Source organism: Cataglyphis hispanica, chromosome 17 (genome assembly GCF_021464435.1).
Source record: "Cataglyphis hispanica isolate Lineage 1 chromosome 17, ULB_Chis1_1.0, whole genome shotgun sequence".
Classification (NCBI taxonomy): domain Eukaryota; kingdom Metazoa; phylum Arthropoda; class Insecta; order Hymenoptera; family Formicidae; genus Cataglyphis; species Cataglyphis hispanica.
The window spans coordinates 1,500,836-1,526,788 of NC_065970.1; the positions used below are offsets into that span (position 1 = coordinate 1,500,836).

A 25,953-nucleotide genomic window follows, 5' to 3' on the forward strand; every position below is an offset into this window, starting at 1 on the left:
TTGATAGGTGTTCGCACATTTCTCGAGTCAAGGTGAATATATTTTAGGTGTTTGCGGACGTACATTGCATGCAAAATTAATTAAATGCATATATGTGATACATACCATACGGACGTCTGCTGCGCGACGAGAATATCTATTCTAATCGAAACCTTCATAATAATAAGTGATTCGAAGACGATTCGTGATCCGTCCGGAGTGGCTGCGCGAATTCGATTGTTTCCGACGCCGACGCCGACGTCGCCACCATCTGAAAAGGAAGGAAACATCAAGAGCACAACACAACATTAACGCGTACGAAACGTGTGTATTTAAAACTCTCATCATTTATTCACTCGAAGCGACGTAAATGTACGAGCAACGAATTTTCGTGAATAAAATAGCGAAATTCCTCGCATTCCTCGCATACTTCTCTCTCGCGCGAGAAAGTATATTCTGACTTTTATAGGTTATACACAGACGCCAGTGAGTTTACCAATGTAAACTGACGTAAACAGAACAGCGAGAACGGATTCTCGTGTCTTCTCGGTCAGTCCTTGGAACGGCGAGCCTTATGTATTGGAATAGAACGACGACCGGTGCCATACGAGAGGAAATGCCGTTGAGCTCGATAAGTCACGTCGCGAGTACTCCAACGGCGGAGAGTGTCAATCCTGGTACGAGCGCACAAATCACATCGACCTGCTGCACTCCACCGCCGTCTTATCACAATATCAATTTGCCTCTCGGACATCCCTCCACATTGACCAACGAACGCGGCGCGCCACCCTCGTACGAGGAAGCGATAGATCCAAATGGTACTGTCTCCAATATTTCTGTTCATTGTCATTGTTTTGCATCTCGTCACTTTTTCTGTAAAGCGAAGGGATATCTCTTTCAGCACCACCGCCGTCTTACGATTCATTATTTGGTCGTATGAGAGAAGCTCGTAAAATATCCAAAGGCATATTCGACTTTCTGAAAAATATCGTTTTCCTACTCTTGGGTACAAGTAAGTTTAACTTTAATGGAGTTTATCAAATCAGTATACATGTTTATAGAGGGAATTCTCTTTTGTAAAATATTTCAGAAGTTATATATTAATTGTATGTATTATGAACAAATTGATATTTTCCAGTCGGATGTACCATCATTCTTGGAGTAACGATAGTGGTACCAATTTGCATGATGGTGATTGGTGGACTGTATCTTTACGACTGTCCACAGGGTGAATACATTCCCGTATACTTGTTAGTAGGCGGTGGATTTGGAGTATTTAAACAATTGTTAACTTTGTCAGCTAGAGTACGACAACGTCAAGAGGAAAGAGACGAAGAAAGAATCAGACAATCGCCTACACAGACTTTGATAAATTGTTTTATGCTCGGATGGTTCATTATTGGTATACTGCATTATTATGACTTTTTTAATTATAGCTTGTCATTAGATTCGCTAAATTGATTGTATCGATTATTCGCAACAATATTTGATAAATTGATTATTTTACAGGTTCTATGTGGGTATATAAAGAATACGAACCAAATTATGATCCAGCATTGGGAAAGTATTGCAACAAGACATTGTACTTATTCGCCTTTTGGCTGATTACGTCGGTCTACATATGCCTGGGTGTTATAACGGCCGGCCTGTGCAGTATTTCCGTAGCTAGCATCGCGTTTCAGAGACCACCGCCAGATTTGATGTGAGATCTCAATGTGGCTTAATCGTTTCGTATACACATCTACGAATTGACATACATCTAGGATCTTCCATATTTAACAATACAATCGTATTTATCGATCATAAAAAAAAAAATCCGTTATGGATACAAAGCATATTTATGGTTTTCCATCTCTCATGGAAAATGAGAGATGTAAATCCGTTCTTCCCCGATCCGTGATCGATAAATACGAAAAGAAAAGAGGTGCTCATTCTTCTAAAGATATTGGATATTATAGCTACAAAGAGTTTAAATATGGATAGCTCCGATTTGTGTGTATATAAATACGGATATATACACGTAAGCGGGAGAGAAATCTAATTTTTAGGAGCAAAGTGACGAAAAGTCACTCGCTAAGAATGGCACAACATCGTTCACAGAGTCGCTTCGCAAAGGGCGCAAAAATTTCGTCCACCTTTTACGTACCTGAGATGCTTAAACGACTATTTCGAAGGAAATCGTTGGCACGTTAAACGCACATAAAATACTCTCGCGTGCAAATGCGCACGCACGGTACGCATTTCAAATAAGTCATCGTTCAAATGATTATTCATGACTAAGCGCGATTATTCGTAATTACTCAATTTTTGTCGCGACATTGTATGAGAGAATCGGAGAAAATAATACGATACATCGAAGTCAGTTGTCTCTCGCTCTTGATAGCCTCTCGACGAAGAAACGAAGGAAAAGCGAGAGAAAGCAAAGTAAAACTTCGACCGGCTGTGTGTACATTTCGCGGATTACTCGCGAATTTTTTTATCTTGTGCCAAGTGGACGCGGAGTCGCAGACCAAAGTATTTTGCTATCACAAAGTGTTGCTCGCGTCAGTGCGCACTACGGTTTATAATTAAATTCGTTATAAACTTGTCCAGTTAGTGCAAACTCGCGGCGACTCGCATTACGCTTATACAGCGGCGCTTTGGTACGACGGTCTAACATAATTTTACAATAAATAAATGTTAGTCATCGCACATCGTTCTCTCGATATACTTCTTATCTATGTTAAGCACTTTACGGACTTGACTACATATAACATACGCATTTCGCTTGCTCGTAACTTATTGATAAAAGACTGCGAACTTGCGCGTGACAATTTCTATATATTTATTCTGCCCTCTCTCCTCCGTCCTTCTATGCCTCTAATCTCCATTGGACCTTTACGTCTCAATACGATTGCACGATTCGTTTTTCTATAAAAAAAAAGTAAGTCGCGTAACATGCGATCAAAAAAATACGATATACATGTCTTTTTTGTTCAAAATGTCTCTATCTTATAAGAACTATAAAAAACGGCAGTATTCGTCAACATTGTTCGAGCTCGCTATTTTTTCGAAAAAAAAAAAATTAACACGCTCCGTCGCGTCGTGCAACACATGACGTAATGTTGATATGGTGAATTTTTATGATTCATTAAACAATTGTATTACCAAGTGTTGAATTATGAATATTATTGTACATACTTATATACATATACATAATATCACCGTTTCATTCACTTTTTCGTATGACTTTATCAACTTTCCGACTGAAATTTAGTCTTCCTCCCTCAGTCCTTACGTTTGTAAACGTAATTATTCTGAGTATAAAAAAATAAACATAGGATGTAGATATAAATGTACGAATAAGTATATGGACCTAGACATGAAATATAATCGTATCTGCGACACATCCTTTACAGGATTACTTCAAACAGGCTTGCGCGCGCAACGAACAACAATAACCGAGCTTGTGCTTTTACAATTTCGCGTAAACATCTTAAAAAGATATGTATATAATTCGATTGTGTGCACTAATCACCATACTCTGACTAATAAATTCGACACTGCACTAACAAATTGTAAATAACGTACGACATGTAGGACTATCGATCGAGCGAATACTGTATCGCTCTTGCGCATTTATTATAATTATTGCAAGTATTATAATGATATTATATGATTTCCAACAATGTAATAATATTCCTACGTTTTGCGTGGCAAGAACGCATGCACACTCACATACACACACACATATATTCGTTGTTATAATTTCTTAAATAAAGCGCTTAAAATCATGCACTTGCTTTTTTTTATTTCGTTTTGCAAAATATGAAGAAATATAAGAACATTTTTAATTTAATTTAATTATATCAATTAATGACATTTGATAAGGATGCGGAGAATAAGGTAATAATGTATGGTAACCCAATTGATTGATCGATTCAGTTTGCAATTTCAAACATTTAAGGAGCGTCAGTGCGAAATGTGTCAATGCGTCAATGCTCTTCTCTCTGATAATATTCTTCGTGATTTCCTTCAGCATAATCCTGATAATATTCTTCGGGATCTCCTTCAGTATAATCCTGATAATATTGTTCGTGATCTCCTTCAATATAATCCAAGTCTTGCTCGATCTTTGGCCAGAAATCATCGTCGCTTTTGTCAATCAAAATCAAAGATTCCGTTGAATCCTATATGAACGATGATATTGTATCACAAGACGCATGTTTTTTTTTGTTTATATATATATATATATATATATGTATATATAAGGTTTTATTCAAGTGCCGTAACCGGATACCGGTGATGTATATCATAGCGATGAAAAGTGACATAAACACGGAAAAGAAAGACAGCTACCTCCGGATATCGTAATTCTATTAATGATTGACGGAAGTCTGGCGATGCGCTGGAAATAGCGACCGGATACTCCTCTAATCTTTCTCGCGCGTGTGTTTGAGACAAAATGCGGTCGATTAAAATTCATTTTAATCCGGAAGAATCGTTTCCGTTTCCGATATGACGTAGACATAGTAGCATTAAGAAAATCTTCACCGAGAAGAGACAACCGGATATAGAGCGCAAATTACCATTTCGCGCTTTCCAATATTAATCCACGTGTCGATATCATCCCGAACGAGACAAATGCATCTACGTATCATGCTCCGAAATTCTAAAAATCTCTTTTTTTCTCATCGGGAATTTTATCGATTTGGAGGAGCGTCGTGCGCAATGCACGTTAAAACGACTCAATTAAATATGCAATATACTTGAAGCAATTTGAATCCTCGATCAAAAACTAACGCGACTTACTTCTTCTCGCAAGGGTACTGCTTCTGGTGGCAATAACTCCGGATTGTAAGGTGTGATGCAACGAGCACGCCATACCGGCAGAATACCCCTTGGGGAAAACGGTTCTTCTGTCTTGTCCCCATCGCCTTTCTGTATCGTTATAATATAATAAATTTGTTAAAGAACAATCACATTTCCTATTATGTTTGCTGAGAAAGCTTTGCCGTGATAGCCTCTGTATTTATTTTGTAGATTATGAAAAAAAAAATTTATTTCATAATAATATTTTTAATAATAAGCAACATATATATCATAAAAAACAGATTGTCTAGCGATGAAGAATGACATCTCGTTTAAATACGCATTCAGTCCGCATTTGATTTAGATAAGATTTAGATAGAAAATTTCACCTCCACAATTTTATCCGTATATATCCAAGCCTGGTCATATGCAGGATCTCTCATATGTATGTAATGACCATGTTGCATGCACAAGTTTTCGAAAGTGAAGCAACCGCGCCCGTATGGCTACAATCAGAATACGGTAACGTTTCTCTTTAATTCACTTGGTGTTTTTTCCAATGTATGAATCTTTTACACTTACAATTAGGTCTTATTTAACGAAACAATCGCATTCTATTCGCGAGATTTGTAAATATACAACGCGTCAATTTCGATACATCGTGCAATTATATTTTTTTCTATTTTTATTTTGTATATTTCATGTACCACATTCGATTTCCAAAAACCATGGAAACGATGACGCTCGTGAACGAGTTGCCCAGGTCCTTGCATGCGATCGTCTACCCACGTGCCCATAAATTTCGTTTCTGTATTAGCGTATAAATACGTTCCCAAACCATGGCGAAGATTTTTCTTCCACGAGCCTTCGTAGATATCATTATTAGCGTAATAATAAACGCCGAAGCCGTGTCTCTCGTCGCGTTTCCATTCCCCTATAGATTAACATTTCTGTATAATTTTTACTTATAATAGAAAATCTTATTTGTTAATAATAAAGCGTTCGACTCGCTGAAGCTGACGTGTCATCGGAACTTATGGATATGTCGCGATTCGTACGCGGTTCTTTTCTAGATTTCTGACGTGCGATATAAAAATAATTGCATGGATATACGCATGTGGAGACACACGCATATCGCGACATGCCCGACTTCCTCGAGTCTGATTCGGATCCTATTTTTGTACATTCTTGCGCGTACCTTCGTATCGCGTTCCGTCAGGATACCAAAAGATCCCTTGACCGTATTTGCATCCGTGTCTCCATTCGCCGTTATACCGAGCACCATTTTTGAACACGTAGACACCTTTACCGTCTCTAAGCCCGTCACGATATTGGCCAACGTACATATCGCCGTTCGGCAGTAAAGCCTTCCCGTTACCGTGTCTTTCGCCATTCTCATTTCTTTCGCCTTCGTATACCTGTGATCGTTCTCATAGAAAGATCATCAAGCGCGAATGACGCGTTTGGACATATCGAATAAATCAGCGTATACAACGCTAACGCAGTCTTTTTTTCCTAATCGATATAACAATCTTATTTGATAAATTTCTCCCATTACCCCAAGTGGCTCAATCTCAGTCTCTCCATGTTCGCCTAGATGCCGATCTGTTTCTTCCATTCTAAGTATATATATTTTTCACTCGCTTTGTCACTCGCCCTCGCGTAACCTGGCGTAACTCTAAATCAGTCTAAATTTCAATCTTTGCGTCCTAATCGATCTGCCGATTGTCCTTTCTTTTATTGGCATTTATAATGTATATGTATGTAGTACGTACAATATATGCAGAAAAAATTCGGTATGGCAGTATTATCGCACGTTGTATCATGTTCATCCACAATCTGAATGACAGCAGCGAATCTTCATTGTAAATCGTCTATTTTGTAGAGGAAAATACCCTGTAACGATTCCTACACAATAATATCAAGAAATAAGATATAACAGAATTTGTAATTATGCGAGTTTATTGACATATACTTTTGCGAAATGATGATGAAACTCGTGAATATCATCCTCGTAATTGTATTCATGACTCTTATGCTTCTTCTCTTGTGCAATCAGAAGTTATCAATGATTATCAATAACAATGATATCGATAAACAATTTAATAATGAATATTTGATCTCGTTTATCTCTCTTTCATCGGCCAGTAAGCAGACCAATCAATGCTTGCTTCTCCTTCTCTTTTTTCCGTACAGATTCCAGATTCCTCTGCTTCCAGGAGCTCTTTCGAAGTTTAATCGGACGCGATCCTACATATCGTCCTGAAACAAATAACACGATGGTCGATTATTTTGAAATTTCTTCAATAACTTCGCTATCCTCTCGCCGTCATATATCAAGAGTCCAACCTTATTCATGATCTGTTAAAAAATATACATTGCGACTGCCTGTGTAATCATAAATATTCACATTTTAGCTCAATCAGAATATAAAGTCTATTACGTCGTATACAAATCATATATCTGACAAGTGAGAACTTATTGTTAGTTCGCGATCGCTACATACGGCACTGAAGCTTTACAACAATAATGTAATACTAGCAACAGAAAGCTAAGCTTATCGGCTTTCAGACTGCAACAGGTGACAAACGACATCACGTTTTCTCACGCCGTTTTCTTATCCGTCTCGTATGAATATATATACTCCGGAAAGAAGGAAACGGAATAGGGGGAATCGATCCATTCGCGGATTGTATTGCATGCGCGTCATTCATTCCTTCTCAAAATCCCATTCACAATTTCGAATTTTCTACGACGAGTATCTTTCTTGGAAAGGTCAACGAGAGAGAATACCGATATTGATAAAATTTATAAACGCACAACTTAAATAACTTGTCAAGGACTCGTGTAATTAAAATTCAGAATTTGTGTTGCAAATTCGAGCTGCATTTTTTTTTCTTCTTATGACCCGTCTCGTGATAAAAATTCCAATAATAAATAATAAAAATGTAATATAAATAAAACGAGGGATCTCACGTTATAATCATACAAACTTATTCATTCGTTTCGCATTTGCTTGCATTCACCCGACACGAATTAACTTTCCTCATATTTTTCCTTCCTTTATTTTCCGGACGTTACGATGTGTTACGGTTCAATGATTATAAAGGGATACCCGACAAATTTTCGATGGCGCACAAAGAACTTAAAAGCATTATAGAGTTGCGATCTAAAAAGCAAATAGAAATCTCCACCGTCATCGATCTCATCGCACAAAGTACATTATATATAATATATATACCATACCATGACATTTTATGCCATACGCGGTATCTAACATACTTTATGTATCTTTCGTATCTTATACCCTCGAAGAACGTTTAAAAACTGAACGCTATATCCTGAGAGCGCGAAATAGTATTTGCGCGCCAAAAATATCCATTCGAATAGCCGAGCATCAATGAGAAATTCCGCCAAAGAGAACGCGTTACGTCGAAGGGGCTTACGACCTCGGTCCTCCCATTCTCCTTCTCTCTTTCAATCTCGATCGCCCACGCGTCGAACTCTTTGTCACTTTCTTGCGGCTTCTACACGGAGATTTTACAATACAAATTATATTGCAAAAAAGGAAAACCCATTTCCTTCCAACATTTTTTGTAAAGCTAAGAATATGATGACATTAAAGAATATTTATTACTATAAAAATTGTAAATATTATAATTTGTTGTATTGTTTGTTAACGATTAAAATGAATTAAAATATTTAATATAAATAATTACAATACTTTATAAAATATAATACGTATATAATATTATTGAATCAAAATATTGCGCGCGTCATTTCTTTTATATGTTATTATATTTCAGAATTACAAATATTATATTATTCTTTTTTACTATAATACTTTCTTCGTGTAAATGATGCAAAATAAAACCATTTCCATTCTATCACGCTTTAAATTACTAAACTGTTCACAGGATGTAAAAATTACAATAAAGTATAATAAAATTGTATTATTACTTTCTCGTTTGCACGCGTTCTTGCAAAAGTTGGACACTGCACGTGTCACAAACATCGCATTTGTTGCATGACCGTATCATATCTCGATTCGAGAATATAAAAGAGATATCCTATTTCACTATTGTTTTGAAATGTTATTTTATGTTACTAATTTTACTCAATCTGTAATGTTAATATTAAAAGATGGAAAAATATTCGCGTGATCTTCAATATAGAAGTGTAGAAAATATTTAAGCAACATTCAACTGGAAATTATTCGAGACAAAATCATCGTAATCGAGAGGAGAACATGGATCAGTTGTGTAAGTTTGATCAGCGTAGTGCGAGGTTGCACTTGCGAGCCATCGATTAGTCTTTGGTTCAGCAAGTACCTCGAGCAACCACGAATCACATATCCATTCTATCGTTCATCATATCCAAAATTTCTCTCCTCGTGTATAATATTATTTTATATGTATAAATATACATGTGTGTATTATACATGTATACATAGACGCGATATCCTCAACCTGCTGGCATCGCGTTCACTCGCTCGTTCGTTCAAACTACTTGTTGCGTCTACTCGGTTTCGCGATATATCCCTTAGTAAATGCGAATCTCTTTCAATCTTTTCTCTCTCTTTCTCTACTTTTATATATTTTTATTTTTTAATATAAATAATATAAAATTTGTCTCCCTTCTTTCTATTATTTTACATTTTACATAAAATATTTTAAAGATATATAATATTCTCTAGGATATTTTCAAATAAAAGAGAGAGACCTCGATTCCTTTGACATTATATGACAGGGGAACGCATTCCACGTTGCGCGATAAATTCTTCCACAAAATCCCACGTACTCGTCCGCGAATACGAAATTTCGACAAATTTTCATGCGTATCTTCATCACCGTATGAGTCAGCGATCTTTCAAGCGCGCGCGAGCATTTTATTATCGTTACAGGCATCGAAAATTGAGGGTATAGCTTGACAAATGACTATAAATAACACAAATTTACAACATTCCTTGCCTACTCTCGTTTTGGATTTTCGAAATATTCGAGTAATTGTGCGTAATCCGAAGGAATCATACGCCTCATATCTCATTTTACATCGTTACAAATTTAATTATCAGCTGTTTATCTTTAATGGAACACGTATTGAAATATATCTCATATTTTTACTTCTTTTTTTCACACAACGCGATTTTTTCATATTGCAAAAGATAAATGTGTCACAATACTACAAAGTAAAACTAAATTTTTGCTGTGTTATAATTTGTTAAATATGTTTAGTTATCTGTGTTGTAATTATTGTAAGGTATTGAGAAAAGCTATTTGAAAATTTCAAGTTGTGCTTTTAAAATTATTACTCGGCATAACATCTAGAAATTTAGATGATATAAACTTGTGTAAATCACACAAGATATACAATATCTAAAAGATCTACTGAATCATTCTAATTCGTCCTGTCTGCGCGAGGGATCCGTCTGAAATGGAAAAGAAAAAAAGGGAAAATCCCATTGATAATGATTATGACAATAACGATGGCGAGGACGAGAAATAATGATAATAAGCAAACCAAAAAAATAAAAAAATAAAAAACTGCTGGACTCGCGCGGCCCACCGCGAGATTTTTGATTGGTTGTCGCGAAGAGGGGGTGGGGTGTTATGAGAATTCGTACTAGGAGGGTAGGGATTGTTGAATGAGTAGCGGAACGCTCGGCTTTCCCTCGCACTTGGTCGCATCTACCCCAACAGTTAACCGGGAACCGAGTGTATAGTCAATACGGTTCCGTCCCGAATTCATTCCGAGAGTGTATGCGGAGGAAGTGGATGCGAAAGTCGAACGAACGAACGAACGATCCACGTATTCCGAAAAGGTACGTTTTTTTCTATTCTTTCTCCTCTTTCTATTCTTTGATTACCTAAAAAAAACCAAGTGTAAAACAGATTACAAGAAATTTTTTGCGAAACGCGATCTCATTGCCCGAGTACCAATCCCACGATATATATTTATTTTTTCTCAGATATTTCTTTTGGACTGCAATTATATTACGTGCCTTTATCTCATTAAATTATCAAGCTCTCACGATGATTCCCAAATTCATCTCTGTTCAAATCGTATAATATATATTAGCAAGAAAATGTGATTTTTTGTTGTTACGATTTCGCCATAACTATAATTTCGAAAAAAAATTTACCAATAATATATAGAAGTGTGTTTATACCGCCACGCGATAATTATATATAAAGTACGGATGCGATAATGTATATCATTATATTATAAAGTATCATAAGTATTTAACTGTGTTTTATCGATTTGATTCAATATTTTATATATATAACAAATTAATGCCTCCGCTCAGAGTTGTTTGCTATAAAACTAGTGAGGAGAAAATTTCGCGTAAACGATCATGTATTTTTCGCGCCACGCGATAGATAAATATGAACACAAATTATAAAAATAATTATAAAAATAATAAACAAATCATAATATTTAAAAATATAATATGACATGGCGGTGAAAGAAAAAGAAACGCCGAAATTTAATGACACATCGTATGCATCGCATATTTCGTCACTCTCATAAAAATGTCATCGCGCATCTATGAAGCCGGATGTTTCGCGACGCTTTGCCGTCCTCTTTCACTTAGACGTAACATTGAAAAGTAACATCTTTCTTCTCTATCGCAAGATCGTTTAACTTGCCATCATGTGTCGCACGCGAGTATGTATGTATACGTTTTAGCGTGGCGCTAAAATTAGGAATAACATTATATAAATAGTATCAACTGTTGCAGAAATTTCTCGGCAGAACGTAAACAGCATACTTTTCTGTCGACAAAGTCATCATTGCGAAATGATTAATCGAATCGAGCCTCTTCGTTCTCTCATGGTGTATCACAAGCACGATCAAAAAAACTTCCTTACGCGTCTCCTTACGTTCCTTGACATTACTTTCGTCGTAAACGTCACTTTGAAAAGAATTCGAATGCTAAAATTATGCCAACATTCCCGGGGACGTTCCTTCGCGATGTTTGTCTCATCCATCTTTCAATAAAACTGGAAACAAAATATCACAGAAAGCGAACGGCCTACAACGAATTATCTATTTTAAAAGCGGGCTAAAAAAAGTACAATTTTTAGAAATAGATATATAAACAGATGATGTAGTGGTTTATTTTAGTGAAATTTTCTTTCACTCGTGTATATGCTATTTATTTATGTTTTATATTATATTATAAGTTAGTTGTCCTATGTTACATCTTTTATTTTCAAATTAAATCGATCATACGCGGAGAATATGTTTGTTGAATTTTCGTATAATCAGCTATATAAATTTATCTGTATTTTATTTTATTTTTTTAGGCAAAGGCGAGCGGAAACGCAACTTTTTGTTAGCGCAGCGATATTACGACGATAATTAGAAATTGATTGTACGACACGCTCAAGTGTCACAAATACGAAATATCCAATAAGTATGGAGATAGTTTCTAGATTGCTCTTGATATTCATATTAAATATATTGTGTACAATGACGGGTTATGCAGCGCCATTATTAGATGCAAAAAACACTTGGAACCAAAAGGTTTTTGCACCTATAATAAAGGCAGCATGTTCCTCCGATGGACAATGTTGGGGATGGTTACCGAAATCAGGAACATATGACAACAACGTCATTGTATCCGAACAAGATAGCGATATCTCAAGGTGTGTACACTAACGTACATAATTCACTTTTTTCCATCGTCAAATCGTATTTTGCATATTTTACGCGTATACTTTTTGCGATTAATTGATTATTATTATAATTAAAATAATTGTGTCATACATTTTTAATAATCGTTAACATTTTTATATGTCTTTTCGTATTTAGCAGATTGCAATCTCGGCGTCAAGTTACAAACCCGGTATCCGAAATCATGTTAAGATCGTGGAAAGGTAGCATGTCGGAAGAGATAGGGCGAGAAGTTCGAGCGCCCTTGCCAATTATTAATAAACAGATACCGACTAAAATCATGAAGAAGGATGTATTTATGTCTCGTGGCTGGGGCGCCGGTGGCATGCCGTTTTCCGTACTGTACATGAATCCACGATCAAATCACGCAGTTACAACATCGGGTAAGCATTAACGCGAAGACTTCTTTTAATTTATTTTATTACAAAATAACGAAAAAAACAAAATATATAATTTTTTCACAATATATAATTTTTTAGCATCTCAACGGCAAGAATCCGGTATGACGACCGAAAGTTCAACAACATTTGTAGAACATCCTAATTCGCGCATCGCTCCACGAAATGGTCAATCTACTGTACAACCGAGAAGACAATATTGGACCATACCACAGCTTTTTATATCGTATGGTTGGGGCCCGTTCGGGAAATAGAAACGAATAACGATGATGTATTCAATATCAAAATATCATCTTGACGAAAAAGAAAAGAGAGAAAAGAGAAGAGAGAGATAGAGCAAAAAGAAAAAGGAAAGAGAAAAATATATTGATCTTTATATTTTAAAAATGTACAAATAGCTTCTTAATGTAATTGCTAATATTTTTTTATAATTGTAATCAATTCGTTTTAATACTTGAGACTGTAATTTTTACATCTCTTTTTTTAGATAATATTTTCTTTAATATATCATTTCACATAACAAATTTGTACTTTTAAATTCTAAACATATTGCATTCACATTAAGCAAGCGATAACATTTGAAAGCTACATAAAAATATCCGTATTATAACTAAAAAAAAATTTTGTCCAATACAAGCAGTCCATAAAAAAAAAAAAATAAATACTTGACTTACCATTCATTTCCTTCATTGCCTTAATGAAATCTTGTGGATCCTTAAAAGACACAAATCCAAAACCTTTGGTTTTATTTGTCCGTTTATCTCTGACTACTTTTGCTTTTTGAAAACTAGGATATTTTCCAAATACTCTCACCAACATTTCATCAGTGACATCATTTCCTAGATCCCCACAAAATATTCTGAAATCATCTGCAATATAAATGTTGTTAGAATACAATTTTCTAAAAGAGAGTAGTAAGTAGTTTTCTTAGATAGTGTTTATTATTAATTGCTTTTAGATTGTGTATTATTAACCTTCGTCCCATTCTAACAAAGAAGGATCTTCCCATGTTTGACCACCAGCTGTTCTTATAATCTTCTTATTTTTCTTTCCTTTACCCTTGGGATGACTCTCCTCTGCACTAGCGTTAGCCATAATAGAACTTGCTTTTCCTTGACTAATAGCTAATTCAGCAGCTGTGCTGACACCCTTTACTTTTGGTTTCTTTTTACCCTCGTCTTCAGGTATTTTTGTATTAATAATTTGCTCAATAATTTCAGGATGGATCATTGGCGTTGATGTAGAATCGTATGTTTTTGGTGTTGCACTTAGACATGGATCAACCATATTTGATATATATGGATTACTTATTTGTGCAGGTGAAGAATACGTTGTAATGGGAACTGTACCTGTAATATATAATTATCATACTATTGTAAAAAAATTTCTATCACATTATTCTTGGATATGTATGCAATCTTTACCTTGTCGTGCTACTTGCTGAGGAATTAACATTGGTGGAGGTGGAGGAGGAGGTGGGGGTGGTGGCGGTGGAGGGAATCCAATCATTGGAGGAAAAGCCAATGTCGCTGCTGCAGCTGCCGCAACCACAGGTGTGGGAAGCTCATGTTGCTCCAATTGTCTAGCGACTTGATTATATGTATTCGCTCCAATCACTGGTCGTACAATTGGTGTTACAAGTTGCCCTCCGATTTCAGCTTCAAATCTATTCAATTTACATTTAAAGAATTAATCAAGTGTAAAACTTGAAAAAAATGTCAATAAAATTTTCAATCTCCCGCAAATAGATATTATGTGTTGTACTCTCTCTCTCTCTCTCTCTCTCTCACTCACACACACACACACACACACACACACACACACACACACACACACACACACACACACACACACACACACACACACCACACACACATACACACACACACACAGAGCAAATGTAATTTATTACGTTACTACATCGAATTAGTACATAAGCAGACATACATGTGCAGAATAAAAAAACTAATGAAAAATGAATGTAATTTAGATGAACCTATATAATACATAATAATTTATAATCGCAAAAAAAGATTTACAGAATTATACAACTTAATTCGAAATTAAGTCGCGTTATACCTGTTCATCTCATCTTCCATTTGTCGAAGTTTGTCGTCCATATTTGTAAGCTCCGTCGTTCAAAAAACGTTTATTCAATTCTAGCGCCTATCTCACGCAAATTCGCGACAAGCTCGATAAATTAATACTTCCTTAATGAAGCGATTGAAACAATAACTTTAATATTATTTCGAGTCGGTTAACCTAGCACCTAAACACTCAGTACTAACGATTGACTAACGCGCAGCTATGCGCATTGGCTATTGCGCATCCTATGCGTAGGCAATATTGTAGATGGCTTTCTTTTTCGCGCATGCGAAAAAAGAAAAGCTGCGCGATAGCAATCGAACGTGATTGGCTTTTACCTTTTGCTAGAACCAATCAATATTACCCGCGGATGTAGATAAAAGTGAATAGATAAACTGAGATAAACGTTGGTAACGTTAATGTACCGATGGTCGCGTTGAGATTGAGGTTATAACGATCATTCGCTCGCATTCATTATGAAGGAAATTCTGTACCTGCTCTTTATTTTTGCTAATTTATGCGAACGATACGTAATTGCGGAACATGAAGAGGACGTGTCTACCGATCTGTACATAATCGAGGGAAAAGTATTTCCCTGGGACAACGCTGCTTCCAGTGGATGGCAGCTCATGACGCATGTAATGGCCAACGGTGGTGAACATTATGGCTTTTTGAGGTATGATTATAACACATATATTTCACACAGATTTATTCAGTTTTTATGTTAATCACTTATTAATCAAATACGTTTCATCATTCTAGAGAAGATGGTACATTTATAATTTCGAATGTCCCATCGGGATCGTATATGGTCGAAGTGGTAAATCCAAATTATGTTTACGAACCAGTCAGGGTGGAAATTAATTCTAAAGGAAAATTCCGAGCTCGTAAAGTAAACTTGATACAAACATCGCAAGTGATTCAAGTACCTTATCCATTGAAAATGAGACCTTTAGCACCGTTTCGATACTTCCAAGTTAGAGAACAATGGCGGATGACAGACTTCTTATTCAATCCCATGGTAACGAAATTTTTGACGATGTGCATACAACATACGTATTTTATTATTTTGTTAAAAATTGCATTTTCTTCTTTTAGGTTTTAATGATGGTTTTACCGCTTGTACTGATTATGATCCTGCCAAAAATTATGAACGATCCTGAAACTAGAAAGGTAAAACATCTTATAAAATATAGAAAAGAATAGTTAATGATGATAATTTAATATTGTTTATATAAATTATTATGATCTATGTAATCTATTTGTTGACAAAGTATATACATTTTCTATTTGTTCACAAACTATATACATTTTGTAGGAAATGGAGCAATTAAATAATCTCACTATTTATAATATGCCAGAAATGTCTGAAGTGATAACATCTTTTCTTTCTGGAGGAGAGAAGCAAAAATCAAAAGCTGTAAAAGCTGCTAAGAAAAGACAATAATAATCTATTTATTGTCTGTAGATGATTGTATGTACATGTTTACTCTAGTCGTTAAAATATATAAGAACATTAACATCAAAAGCAGGACATTCTTGAGAAAAAGAAAAATGTTCTGATTGCTTAAATATTGTGTAAGATTATGATGGTTAATGCACCAAATCTTTAAACTACAAGTTTGAAAATATATAATTAACGTTAACGTTAATATATATATAATTAATGTTAATATATAATTAACTTCTTGTAGTTTAACAATTGCAAAAATAATTGCATTTTTGCTACATGTATGTAAACAAGGGAACAGTAAGACATCAGCAATGTTTTAATTTACTATTAGTAATATGTATTAGTAGTATATAATTGTGCATATACTTGCTCCCCAAGTTTTGTAAGATGGTGAAGGAAATTTTATAGAATAAGTAGAAAAAACTGATATATGATGTATAATATTAGTCACAATAATGATATAATATAATTGTTTCACTTTACATGGTAATGACAATCTTGCTGTACTTTCTTACACTGATCCCTTGCTATGAGGGATTACAATAATTCTGTCTTACATAAAATATTGCAGTTTCTATACTGTTACAATTTTGTAAATCAAAGTGACAAGTATAATAATACCATAAATAATTAAATAAATAACAGCTGTATCAATCCATTCTTTAGTTTTGTAATTATTACAATAGAATAGAATAACTATAAATGTTCTACTTGTTATTTCATTGCAATATTATTAATATCAATAATTATTTATATCTTGCATTCATAACATCTTATAAAAAAATATATGAATCAATATGTGAAAGAGCAATATAACAGATATAAAATAATTTAAAAAAAAACCAAGAATGAACAACAATAATGTATTTTTTTTTTCGAGATATTTCATGTCGGAAAAAACATTTCAAATTTTTCTCGAAAGAAAAAATCACTATCAAATTCATGAAAGTACATCTTGGATATATCGACAGCGATAACTTACGTTTATTTATCTAGCATGCTACAAAAACGATATCATAGATGAAATATACATAGACTGCAAATTCTGATCAAACACTAAGTTGTTTAGAAGGAGAAACATAGCTTTTGTAATGTTGCCTTCTCTCTTCTTAACACAGAAATAGAAAAGAGAAATTTTGCGCTCTCTCTAACATGTGTATCACTTAAGGCTATTGCACGTTAAAAAATTTTAATCGTAATCATAAGGCCATAAGAAAATTGACCAATCACAATCAAACATTCTAAACATAATAAGAATGTTTGAACTGTGATTGATTGATTTACTTACGGCTTTACGATTACGACTAAAATTTTTTAACGTGCAATGGCCTTTATCTATCATAACAGAGAGTGCGCTGTCTCTATATTTATTACGTTTATGGGTAATTATAACCTGTCTCGTTTCAAATAAATTTTCGCGCAATCGAATTATCCGTAAATGTTAAACTGTCTTGTCCGTCTCGCATTTTACTTCAAGTCCTTACGTTACGTTTCAAACAGCTGTTAATAAACGCATCTGCTGTACAATTCGAGTCAGCTGCGAGAAAAATATTCTCGGAATATTAAACGCAGTCATAGCGTATAAAAAACTAGCTGGCATTAGGTAATCTATACATCCGCTAAATCCGCTTTCTAAAATGACTAATACATATTTTTTTACTCTGTATTCTGCATCATCTAACAATAAATTCGTACGCGAATTTCAAAAATGTATATATATATATATATATATATATATATATATATATATATATATATATATATATATATATATGTATCTATAATCTACAGCAATCATTGTGTTTTCGTATAACAAAAAATGTGCGATCCCTCTTTATTTCCAGAAATAAGATTGATTTTTATCATTGAAATATTTCCTCGTATCGCGAAATGAAATCTGTCGAACGTCACGATCTTTGATAGAGACGAAAGAAGAAAGATCGGGATAAAGATGTGTGATACGTTTATCTTTTTATTAATGTCAATGCGGAAAAAGTCGTATCCTCTTAATCATATACCGGTGGGAATCGGCAAGAAGAAAAGGAGAAAAAAAAAGAGGTAAGAGTTAAGATGAGCAATCGGGCGTGATTCAGCGGTCGACGATGCACGGACCCGAAAGCAACTTGATCGAGAGTGGCTGAGCTGTATGGCTCTTAATTCCGAGAATTCATATTTCGCCAATCGAGTCTTCGATCGCCGCGTATTTGCCTGGCGAAGCCCGACCCTCAGCCTCGCTCGCGATTTCGTTTCATTTACATCGACGACGATGGCTAGATCGAAGGATCGTATTTTGACGTAACTATATGTTTTATTACTCGATATTACGCACGTAATATTGTGATAAGATTACATCGCGAGCGAGAAAACTAATTGAAAATGATCTATCTCGCGCAGATAATCAAATAATTGTTTAAATATTTGTGATAATAAGTGTAAAAAAATTGCGGTTTCATATACAAAAAAGTGCAGCATAGTGTCGTAAACGAAGAATTGCGAAATTCGTGAAATTTTTGGAATAATTAAATATGTGTGTGGCGCCAAAAATGACAAATCAATTTTGACTTGCCGCCAAACACCGTGTGCGTATATAGAAATGTGTTACGTTAATTCGAGTCTAATCGAGACAGAGAATACCGAAAGTATCTTGTTTTTAAATGTTGCGGTTTTGTTCGAGAAGGTCCAATTTCCTGGTGGATGAGTCATCCGATGGAGTTTGGTCGACGACGATTAACGGTGAGAATTCTCCTTCTTGATATCACCTAACCTGATGAAATACAATGACAACGACGAATTACGAAATTGCGAAAGAAAAGTGCAAATTCTATCGAGCGATGAATCAAGATTCGGACATTGTATCGGCTGAAACATCTGGCTCAAGATCGAACTTGGAATCGGAATTGAGATCGAAACATCACGATAATAAAAAGGCATCATCGAATTACAAACAAACTTGTTTGACGCATAAAGCGGATAACGTTGAAGATATAAAACGCGTAATTGTATCGGAGAGCAACGAAAAAAATGACGATGACTCCAACAATGAAGATGCCGATCACTTGGAATCCGAACAAATCATGGTGCCATTCGGTGAATATCTAATCGGCGTTGAAATAATGACGAGTTGCATCTTAAATTCGTGTATCACGAGCGAGCGAGAAACATGTGTCGATGATTTCGGATTCGTCTTTCAGATCCGTCGGAATGGAATTGCAGCCACATAGCTTCATGGATCTCATGGTGTGCCCGGACATTCTCTATAAAATCTCCGATCACTATGATACTTCCGTCGACCGGAAAGGAATTGCTGAAATTGTCTCTGCAAGATTGGCAGAATGTCGGCGGGACGGGAGGTCGCATTCTGGCGCGACACTTGGGCTGTCTTCATCTACAAGCGACCGGCATATATACTCCCGATTTATTACAAGAGGACGGAAACAATGCTGGTGAGTTAAGTGAGATATATATATATTAAAGATACAAGGTCCGACCGACTAACAAGATGTATAACACTTATTCTGATTGTACCACAAACAATGCTTTACTGTATTTTTTTCATTTGAGCAATTAGTTTTTATTCAGCTGTCAATGGGAAAGAAGACGGCAATTTCAACAGTTCTGTAATTGATAAGAATAAATTTTTCTTGCTAAAATTTTGTTCTTTCTTGAATTCTATAATTTTGAAATATTGTTGTTTACAAGTATTATACATCGCACGGGGAATGATATCTTACCGGAAATTGAATTTAAATGGAATGAATATTTAAACTCAATTTTCTCGAAAACAAAGTCTCAAATGACAAAATCTCACTCTATTTTTTTTTCTTATTTTTTCCAATCAGGAATCACCCTGTGCCCGTTTGTACATATTATTCGTTCGGACCCTGTATATTAAACTAATACAAGATTAGTTTTCCTCTCCTACTTATTAGATTGAGTCTTTTATTATCGATTACGTTAATGTAAAATAGTATACGCAAAAAATATTATAAATATAAAAAAGGAGAAAGATATAAATAAATCTAACAATAAAATAATTCGTTCTATAAATCTAAATGATCTACGGTAAAGCTTAGAGAAGGTTAATAGAGGTCTTGGAACCTGTCAAGATTGGATGGAGAGTGACCGGAAAAGGCTAACCGTTCCCCGAGGACCGATCTTAGTCCGGCTCGAGCTTATCTAAAAGCTTTAACGATGGCTGCGATCTATTACAGATAAACGCGGTCCAGTAGAAAAGTAAATACCGATATCGTCACATGTGTGTGGATAGTTTCGTCGGAAATTTTCTTCACGTCGCGTGACCCGAAGGGAAAAAGCAAACTTCTTCAAATAAAAGTGTGTCGAAATGTCCATGCATTTTCTTGATATGAAGTTGAGATGATTGAAAAAGAAAATATCACAAAGAGAATTGAGAGAATACACACTTTAATGAAGACCGAGTTACGAAAAGACATCTCGATGGGTGAAAATATTTTATAACAAAAATATTCTTTCGATTAAAAATATGTATAATAATAATAATAAATATATTTCTATATTTTTTGATATAGAATTGATCTCGTCTGTGCGATACATAAATGAGGAAACTACGAGAAAATTAAACGAAGAGAAATTTCCTTTTGTCTATACTTGCTCCTTTTTTCGGAGCACAGATTTTTCGAGCACCCCTCTTTGGATGCGAAAGAAGAAAAGCGAAAAGTGAGAAGTAGCAGGAATCGTGGCAGCGTAAGCCTCGGAGATATATCGTCCGTTTGAATAACGTTACAGCTTTCTCTCTCTTTCTTTCTTTCTCTCTTTCTATCTCTTTCTCTTTCTTTCTCTCTCTCTTTCTCTTGTTCTCTGTGTATGTGCGTCGGCCCATCTCACCCCGGGAGCAGCCGTTTATTAAACGAATCAGTGTTATCGCGGTGAGAGAGTCCTCATGAATAAACCATCGAGTGTTTAGGGTAGCGGAAAGGTGGTGCCACGAGGGGTTACGAGCTTGCCACGACCCCGCGCTTTTACCCCTCTTTCTGCCCTCCTCCTTTTGGGGGCAAGCTCTAACGGGCTTGGGGGTGGTAAGCTCACCGCGGGGCGCGACTATATTGTTTTCGTGATGAGCGGCAAACATTCTCCGGATCTTCAACGTATGCGGGATAATTTTACGCATCGTGCATCTTCGTCATATATCGCTGCATATACATATATATATATCTCGTCTCGCGACACGTTCGGAGTTTACGGCGCGCACACTTTGTATTGTATATAATATGTATCATACGTATAATATCAATGTATCCTTCTACTGTGAGTCCGTTCGCTCTCGATGTGTCATTTTTAACATAACTGTCAATATGTTAAAATGAAATTTTGTATGTATAGCTCGTTCGCATAAATTTCATCGAGTTTACATTTGTAATATATAAGCGATGTATATTAAAAACAGACACTCTTTCATTTTATGACTTTTTTTTTATTTATTGTCATAATTTCTTGTCGAAACAAATATTGACAATATTTATTTAGCTGTGCACACACACAGAGTAATAAAATTGATTTTTTACTGCGTTTCTTTATCTTGTTCTATTTCTATCAATTAATTAAATGCAATTTATCTTTTTATCAAGATTGCAACGCAATTTAAAACATAAATATATATTAAATGGATTTATTTTAATTGAACTCTACTAGCTTCCTCTTAAAAAAGTATATAATTAAATAGCATATAATTATTTTTTTACAAAAATAATGGGCTATATTTACAAAAATAATGGACTGATACGAACAAATGGTTGTTGTTAACAAATATTTTATAATTTTTTTTTAAAGAATGTAAATAATTATTAAAATATCTTTAATAGGTATAAGTGGATATATGTTTCGACACTTATTCGTGTCATTTTAGTCACAAATATATTGTGAATTTTTTGTTTATTTCTTAACAACCTTTTCAGCCCATCATTTTTGTACTTGTCTTTTTAAATATAATAAGTTTTTCTATTTAAATTTATTATTTTTTATTCTATTATTTTGATATTTTTTGCTCTAATATTTTGATATTAAGAAAAAAAGGAGGTGAGAAATCTGCAATTAATATTTTTTTTATATATTTATGATAAAAACATCAAATAGAATAATATAAAATATATGTACAAGTTTACAGAAATGAAATTTAAGAAGAGATTACTCTCCAAAGAAGCGCTTGAATGAATTATTAGCGAGAGGAAATATCAAACGAATTTATATACAACTCATTTGCACATATGCATAACATATCGAGAAGATATTTGTATAAATTCCAAGATAAAGAACGAAAGAAATGGAAATTACTGGTAAGATTACTCTAAGCTCGGTACGTCAGAAGAGAGGGGGTGTAAAGGTATTCCGTTCACTTGCCGAGATCATGAGTAGAAGGGAGGGGTGCGAAGGGCTTGAAATAACCAGGGGCAAAGGTCGCTCAGTCGTTCTCTGTCCACTGTCTAGCGAGTTTTATTCCGAATGCGTCTATGTTCTTTCATCGACTCAATCCACCAACAATTGACCTCTCTTATTCGCGCGATCATCGCGTAACGCGTCATCGAAATCAGTGAAATGGGTGTCGATTTATTTTCCTTAATCTGTATCCGTTCGTTTCACGAAACATCGTGGCGAATGCATCGTGATTCATGTAATGAAGCTATTTGGGCTGCATGTGATCGTTACACAGTAAGCCTCTATGAAATTAATTTCTATATCATTTCATTAGTATAAGAGAGAGAAATCATATGTGATATATATATTTTTTTTTCCACTCAAGAGGAAGATGTGAAAAAATTACGACAAACAGATGTTTTAAAGAGCACAAGACAATCAATTTGCATTGATTGAACGAGACGGATTTTTCGGATACCTCGGAGATGATGGGCCTATTGTCATTTATTGGTTTTCGAAAGCGCCGTTTATATGGCACAGGCGATTAAACTAAAATATCACATTCGGCGCGTAATGTGGAGAATTCAGACGCATCCGCTACATCTTCAGCAGGACACCAGATTGCATCCTTCGGCCGCTGCAATTCTTTACAACGGTAAATTTAGAAAAACTGAAGATTAAGCGCGCGAGTGAAATTAAAACGTTGAGAAGATACTTTACGCGCGCCTCTCATCACTTGTACTTATATTTATATATACGTAGATACAAACATGTATAATCTTTCAGATACATTTTAAATAAGTACATTATATATACACGACAACAATATTTATTCTGACGCGAAGAAATAGAGAAGTAGAATAAGATAATTACTGCCGTTCTTTCGCTTGTTTTTGCAATCGAGTTTGAATTGATAATTTCGCATATCATCAATTACCGTAATTTCTATTACTAGTTTTGTTTTTCAATAATGATTATATAACAATAAGTGTCTATACATGATAATAAAAAATAAGATGAAAAAAAATAAAAATCTATAAGTTAAAATAAGAAAGCAAATATACTGGAGAAAGCTGACAACCATCGCTCTTCTCTCTCTTTTTCTCTTCCTCTTTTGCGGTTTAAACGAGTCGATCTCGAGACTCGAGAACTTAGAGCTTGGTGCATGCGTATTTCGTTTTTCTGTTCATAGAGAGGTTCAGCCTCCTCCAACGGACTTGCTCGCTGATTGGATCGACGGCTGGAGCTGGCAGCTCGGGGGCGGTCGGAGGCGGACAGGTCCAGCTCTGGCAATTCCTGCTGGAGCTGCTCTCGGATACATCCAACGCGTCCTGTATCGCGTGGGAGGGTTCGAACGGGGAATTCAAGCTTACCGATCCGGACGAAGTCGCGCGTCGATGGGGCGAGCGTAAGAGCAAGCCGAATATGAATTACGATAAATTGTCACGCGCTTTAAGGTAATTTGATAAGCGGGTATCGTAACGCCGATTTATACAAAAAGAATCGTGTCATTGTTTATCCCTTTTCTGTATTCGCTTTATCTAGATTTTTAGCCCTTTATTACACGTATTTTTTCGTACAAATCCTTCATGTAAACTTGTAACTTTAACATTTTGAAATGTTGTATACGTAACACATTGTTAAAAGAGAAAAATACATATTATTTCACAGATATTACTACGACAAGAATATAATGACAAAAGTTCATGGTAAACGTTACGCTTACAAGTTCGATTTTCATGGTTTGATGATGGCTTGTCAATCTCAAGCCGGCATTATGACGCTGGAGGCATCAACATCGTCGCGTTTGACAAACAGCAACTGTCACCCTCATCACCAAGCTCATCGTACTCATCGTTTATATCCAGTAGAGTCGTCTCAACATTCGGTACAATCCTCCTTACAATCGGAATCAACGTCGTCCACGCAACAACTACCGCCACCGGCACCACCTCCACCACCACCACCACATTATTGTTGGCCGTATCATCGATGTTCACCACCGACATAACATAGTCTTCAATCGCTATTAGGCACGTGCGGTTATATCGATCGATTAGTGCCAATTGCAATGGACAATGATTCGTGTTTATTAAATTATATTTTATTCATCCTTCTCTCTTTCTCTCTTTTAATAATATTTGCAATGTATCATTGTCGATTTTTGGAATAAAAGAAACATTATTGAAACTTGTTGGTATATCGTTTTAATACTTATTCGATATATCGTATTTAAGGGGACTCAGAATTTTGAATAATTAAGTATATTGAAACAATGCACCAGCAAGTTTCGATATTTTCTTTCATCCCAAAAATTGGTAATATATTACAATCTGTGATCAAATCTTAATAGATTTTTTTTATTAAATAATTTGGGATAAACAATTCACTACACTCATATTTTTTCGCATTCAAAAGCTCTAGGTTTTCTTGAATTAATCATATGTAACGAATAATAATATTAAAAATTAATATTAATATAATATAATTTCCCAAACACGAGTGCAAAATATTTTAAACTTTTAAAAATTGTAAGAGAAAGAGCATAAAATATCGTATCCTTCTTGCTCTTTTTTTTACTTGATTTGCCAAGTTTTGCTATAATTGGAATTACTAACTACAATACTACTCTTACTTTGATAGAAGCGTATTCGCAAATGTATATTTTGTAAACATGACTTTCTATCCAGTGAATATATTTATATAATGTAGAGTTAATACTTACTATTATGTATATAAAATCTAAAAAATGAACACTTTTATTGAAATACTTGTAATCATCATTATTAATTATATTTAATTGTATTCTTAAATCTGAGTAAAAACTGCGTTTTTTTTCCATATAAATCAATTTCTCGTGACTTACATCATTCTTAAATAGCATTTTAATAATATATTACCAATATTGGCAAAATGTTAAATATATTGATCAATCTGGAAGCATCAATTATGTATGTGTGCGTATGTTTTATCATATATATGCATGTCAAATTTTTTTACCAATCGTCGATAACATGTTTATTCGATGTTCATAGATGTCCTTCTACCAACTTATCGGCCGATTGATTAGAACGTCATCATCGAAATAACGTACGAACGACGCATGCTCAAAGTTAGCGCATGCAATTTCTCTTCTGTTCCTTGGCAAAGGTAAATGAAGCCACGCTGAATACTATTGCG

The 25,953-nt window shown here is 34.9% G+C and overlaps 7 protein-coding genes across 15 annotated transcripts in view; 4 read left to right on the forward strand and 3 right to left on the reverse strand.

The window, feature by feature from the left end:
* LOC126855807 (limbic system-associated membrane protein-like) overlaps nucleotides 1-219 on the reverse strand; it is a 32,630-nt gene extending 32,411 nt beyond the window's left edge. The window contains exon 1 of the mRNA XM_050603776.1: nucleotides 106-219. The gene's annotated coding sequence lies outside the window, so the exon portion shown is untranslated. The remainder of the gene's footprint in view (nucleotides 1-105) is intronic.
* LOC126855811 (uncharacterized) lies at nucleotides 172-3,752 on the forward strand. Of its 6 annotated transcripts, XM_050603787.1 has the most exons (6): nucleotides 226-351; nucleotides 449-797; nucleotides 881-991; nucleotides 1,118-1,207; nucleotides 1,280-1,381; nucleotides 1,489-3,752. In XM_050603787.1, the coding sequence occupies exons 2-6, from the start codon at nucleotides 554-556 to the stop codon at nucleotides 1,683-1,685; spliced, it is 744 nt and encodes a 247-aa protein (XP_050459744.1). In that variant the 5' UTR covers nucleotides 226-351; nucleotides 449-553; the 3' UTR covers nucleotides 1,686-3,752. The 6 variants fall into 6 exon arrangements, with proteins under 6 accessions (XP_050459741.1, XP_050459744.1, XP_050459739.1 ...); XM_050603784.1 differs by having other exon boundaries at nucleotides 172-303; nucleotides 1,118-1,381; XM_050603782.1 differs by having other exon boundaries at nucleotides 227-351; nucleotides 1,118-1,381.
* Nucleotides 3,131-6,388, reverse strand: LOC126856054 (radial spoke head 1 homolog). Its single transcript, XM_050604233.1, has 6 exons — nucleotides 6,329-6,388; nucleotides 5,969-6,188; nucleotides 5,478-5,704; nucleotides 5,160-5,276; nucleotides 4,771-4,899; nucleotides 3,131-4,148 (listed from the first exon to the last, which is right to left on the reverse strand). Exons 1-6 carry the CDS (start codon nucleotides 6,386-6,388, stop codon nucleotides 3,954-3,956), a joined length of 948 nt encoding a protein of 315 aa, XP_050460190.1. The 3' UTR covers nucleotides 3,131-3,953.
* Nucleotides 6,187-15,162, reverse strand: LOC126855810 (RNA-binding protein 42). 2 transcript variants are annotated; one of them, XR_007688287.1, is made up of 6 exons: nucleotides 14,928-15,162; nucleotides 14,273-14,514; nucleotides 13,823-14,197; nucleotides 13,523-13,717; nucleotides 6,746-7,032; nucleotides 6,187-6,666 (listed from the first exon to the last, which is right to left on the reverse strand). XR_007688287.1 is itself a non-coding variant. In XM_050603780.1 (5 exons), the coding sequence occupies exons 1-5, from the start codon at nucleotides 14,966-14,968 to the stop codon at nucleotides 6,908-6,910; spliced, it is 978 nt and encodes a 325-aa protein (XP_050459737.1). In that variant the 5' UTR covers nucleotides 14,969-15,162; the 3' UTR covers nucleotides 6,715-6,907. The 2 variants fall into 2 exon arrangements, 1 of the variants encoding a protein (XP_050459737.1); XM_050603780.1 differs by lacking the exon at nucleotides 6,187-6,666 and having other exon boundaries at nucleotides 6,715-7,032.
* LOC126855814 (uncharacterized) lies at nucleotides 10,205-13,516 on the forward strand. Of its 2 annotated transcripts, none has more exons than XM_050603791.1 (4): nucleotides 10,205-10,591; nucleotides 12,081-12,422; nucleotides 12,589-12,833; nucleotides 12,930-13,516. In XM_050603791.1, the coding sequence occupies exons 2-4, from the start codon at nucleotides 12,193-12,195 to the stop codon at nucleotides 13,100-13,102; spliced, it is 648 nt and encodes a 215-aa protein (XP_050459748.1). In that variant the 5' UTR covers nucleotides 10,205-10,591; nucleotides 12,081-12,192; the 3' UTR covers nucleotides 13,103-13,516. The 2 variants fall into 2 exon arrangements, with proteins under 2 accessions (XP_050459748.1, XP_050459749.1); XM_050603792.1 differs by having other exon boundaries at nucleotides 12,592-12,833.
* Nucleotides 15,163-15,310: 148 nt separating the features above from the next.
* Nucleotides 15,311-17,044, forward strand: LOC126855813 (ER membrane protein complex subunit 7). The gene is made up of 4 exons (XM_050603789.1): nucleotides 15,311-15,609; nucleotides 15,696-15,954; nucleotides 16,032-16,106; nucleotides 16,252-17,044. The coding sequence occupies exons 1-4, from the start codon at nucleotides 15,410-15,412 to the stop codon at nucleotides 16,378-16,380; spliced, it is 663 nt and encodes a 220-aa protein (XP_050459746.1). The 5' UTR covers nucleotides 15,311-15,409; the 3' UTR covers nucleotides 16,381-17,044.
* Nucleotides 17,045-18,502: 1,458 nt separating this feature from the next.
* On the forward strand, nucleotides 18,503-25,871 carry LOC126855808 (DNA-binding protein D-ETS-6-like). 2 transcript variants are annotated; one of them, XM_050603778.1, is made up of 5 exons: nucleotides 18,503-19,473; nucleotides 19,578-19,829; nucleotides 23,966-24,230; nucleotides 24,445-24,806; nucleotides 25,809-25,871. In XM_050603778.1, exons 1-4 carry the CDS (start codon nucleotides 19,164-19,166, stop codon nucleotides 24,782-24,784), a joined length of 1,167 nt encoding a protein of 388 aa, XP_050459735.1. In that variant the 5' UTR covers nucleotides 18,503-19,163; the 3' UTR covers nucleotides 24,785-24,806; nucleotides 25,809-25,871. The 2 variants fall into 2 exon arrangements, with proteins under 2 accessions (XP_050459735.1, XP_050459734.1); XM_050603777.1 differs by lacking the exon at nucleotides 25,809-25,871 and having other exon boundaries at nucleotides 24,445-25,535.
* Nucleotides 25,872-25,953: the final 82 nt, after the last annotated feature.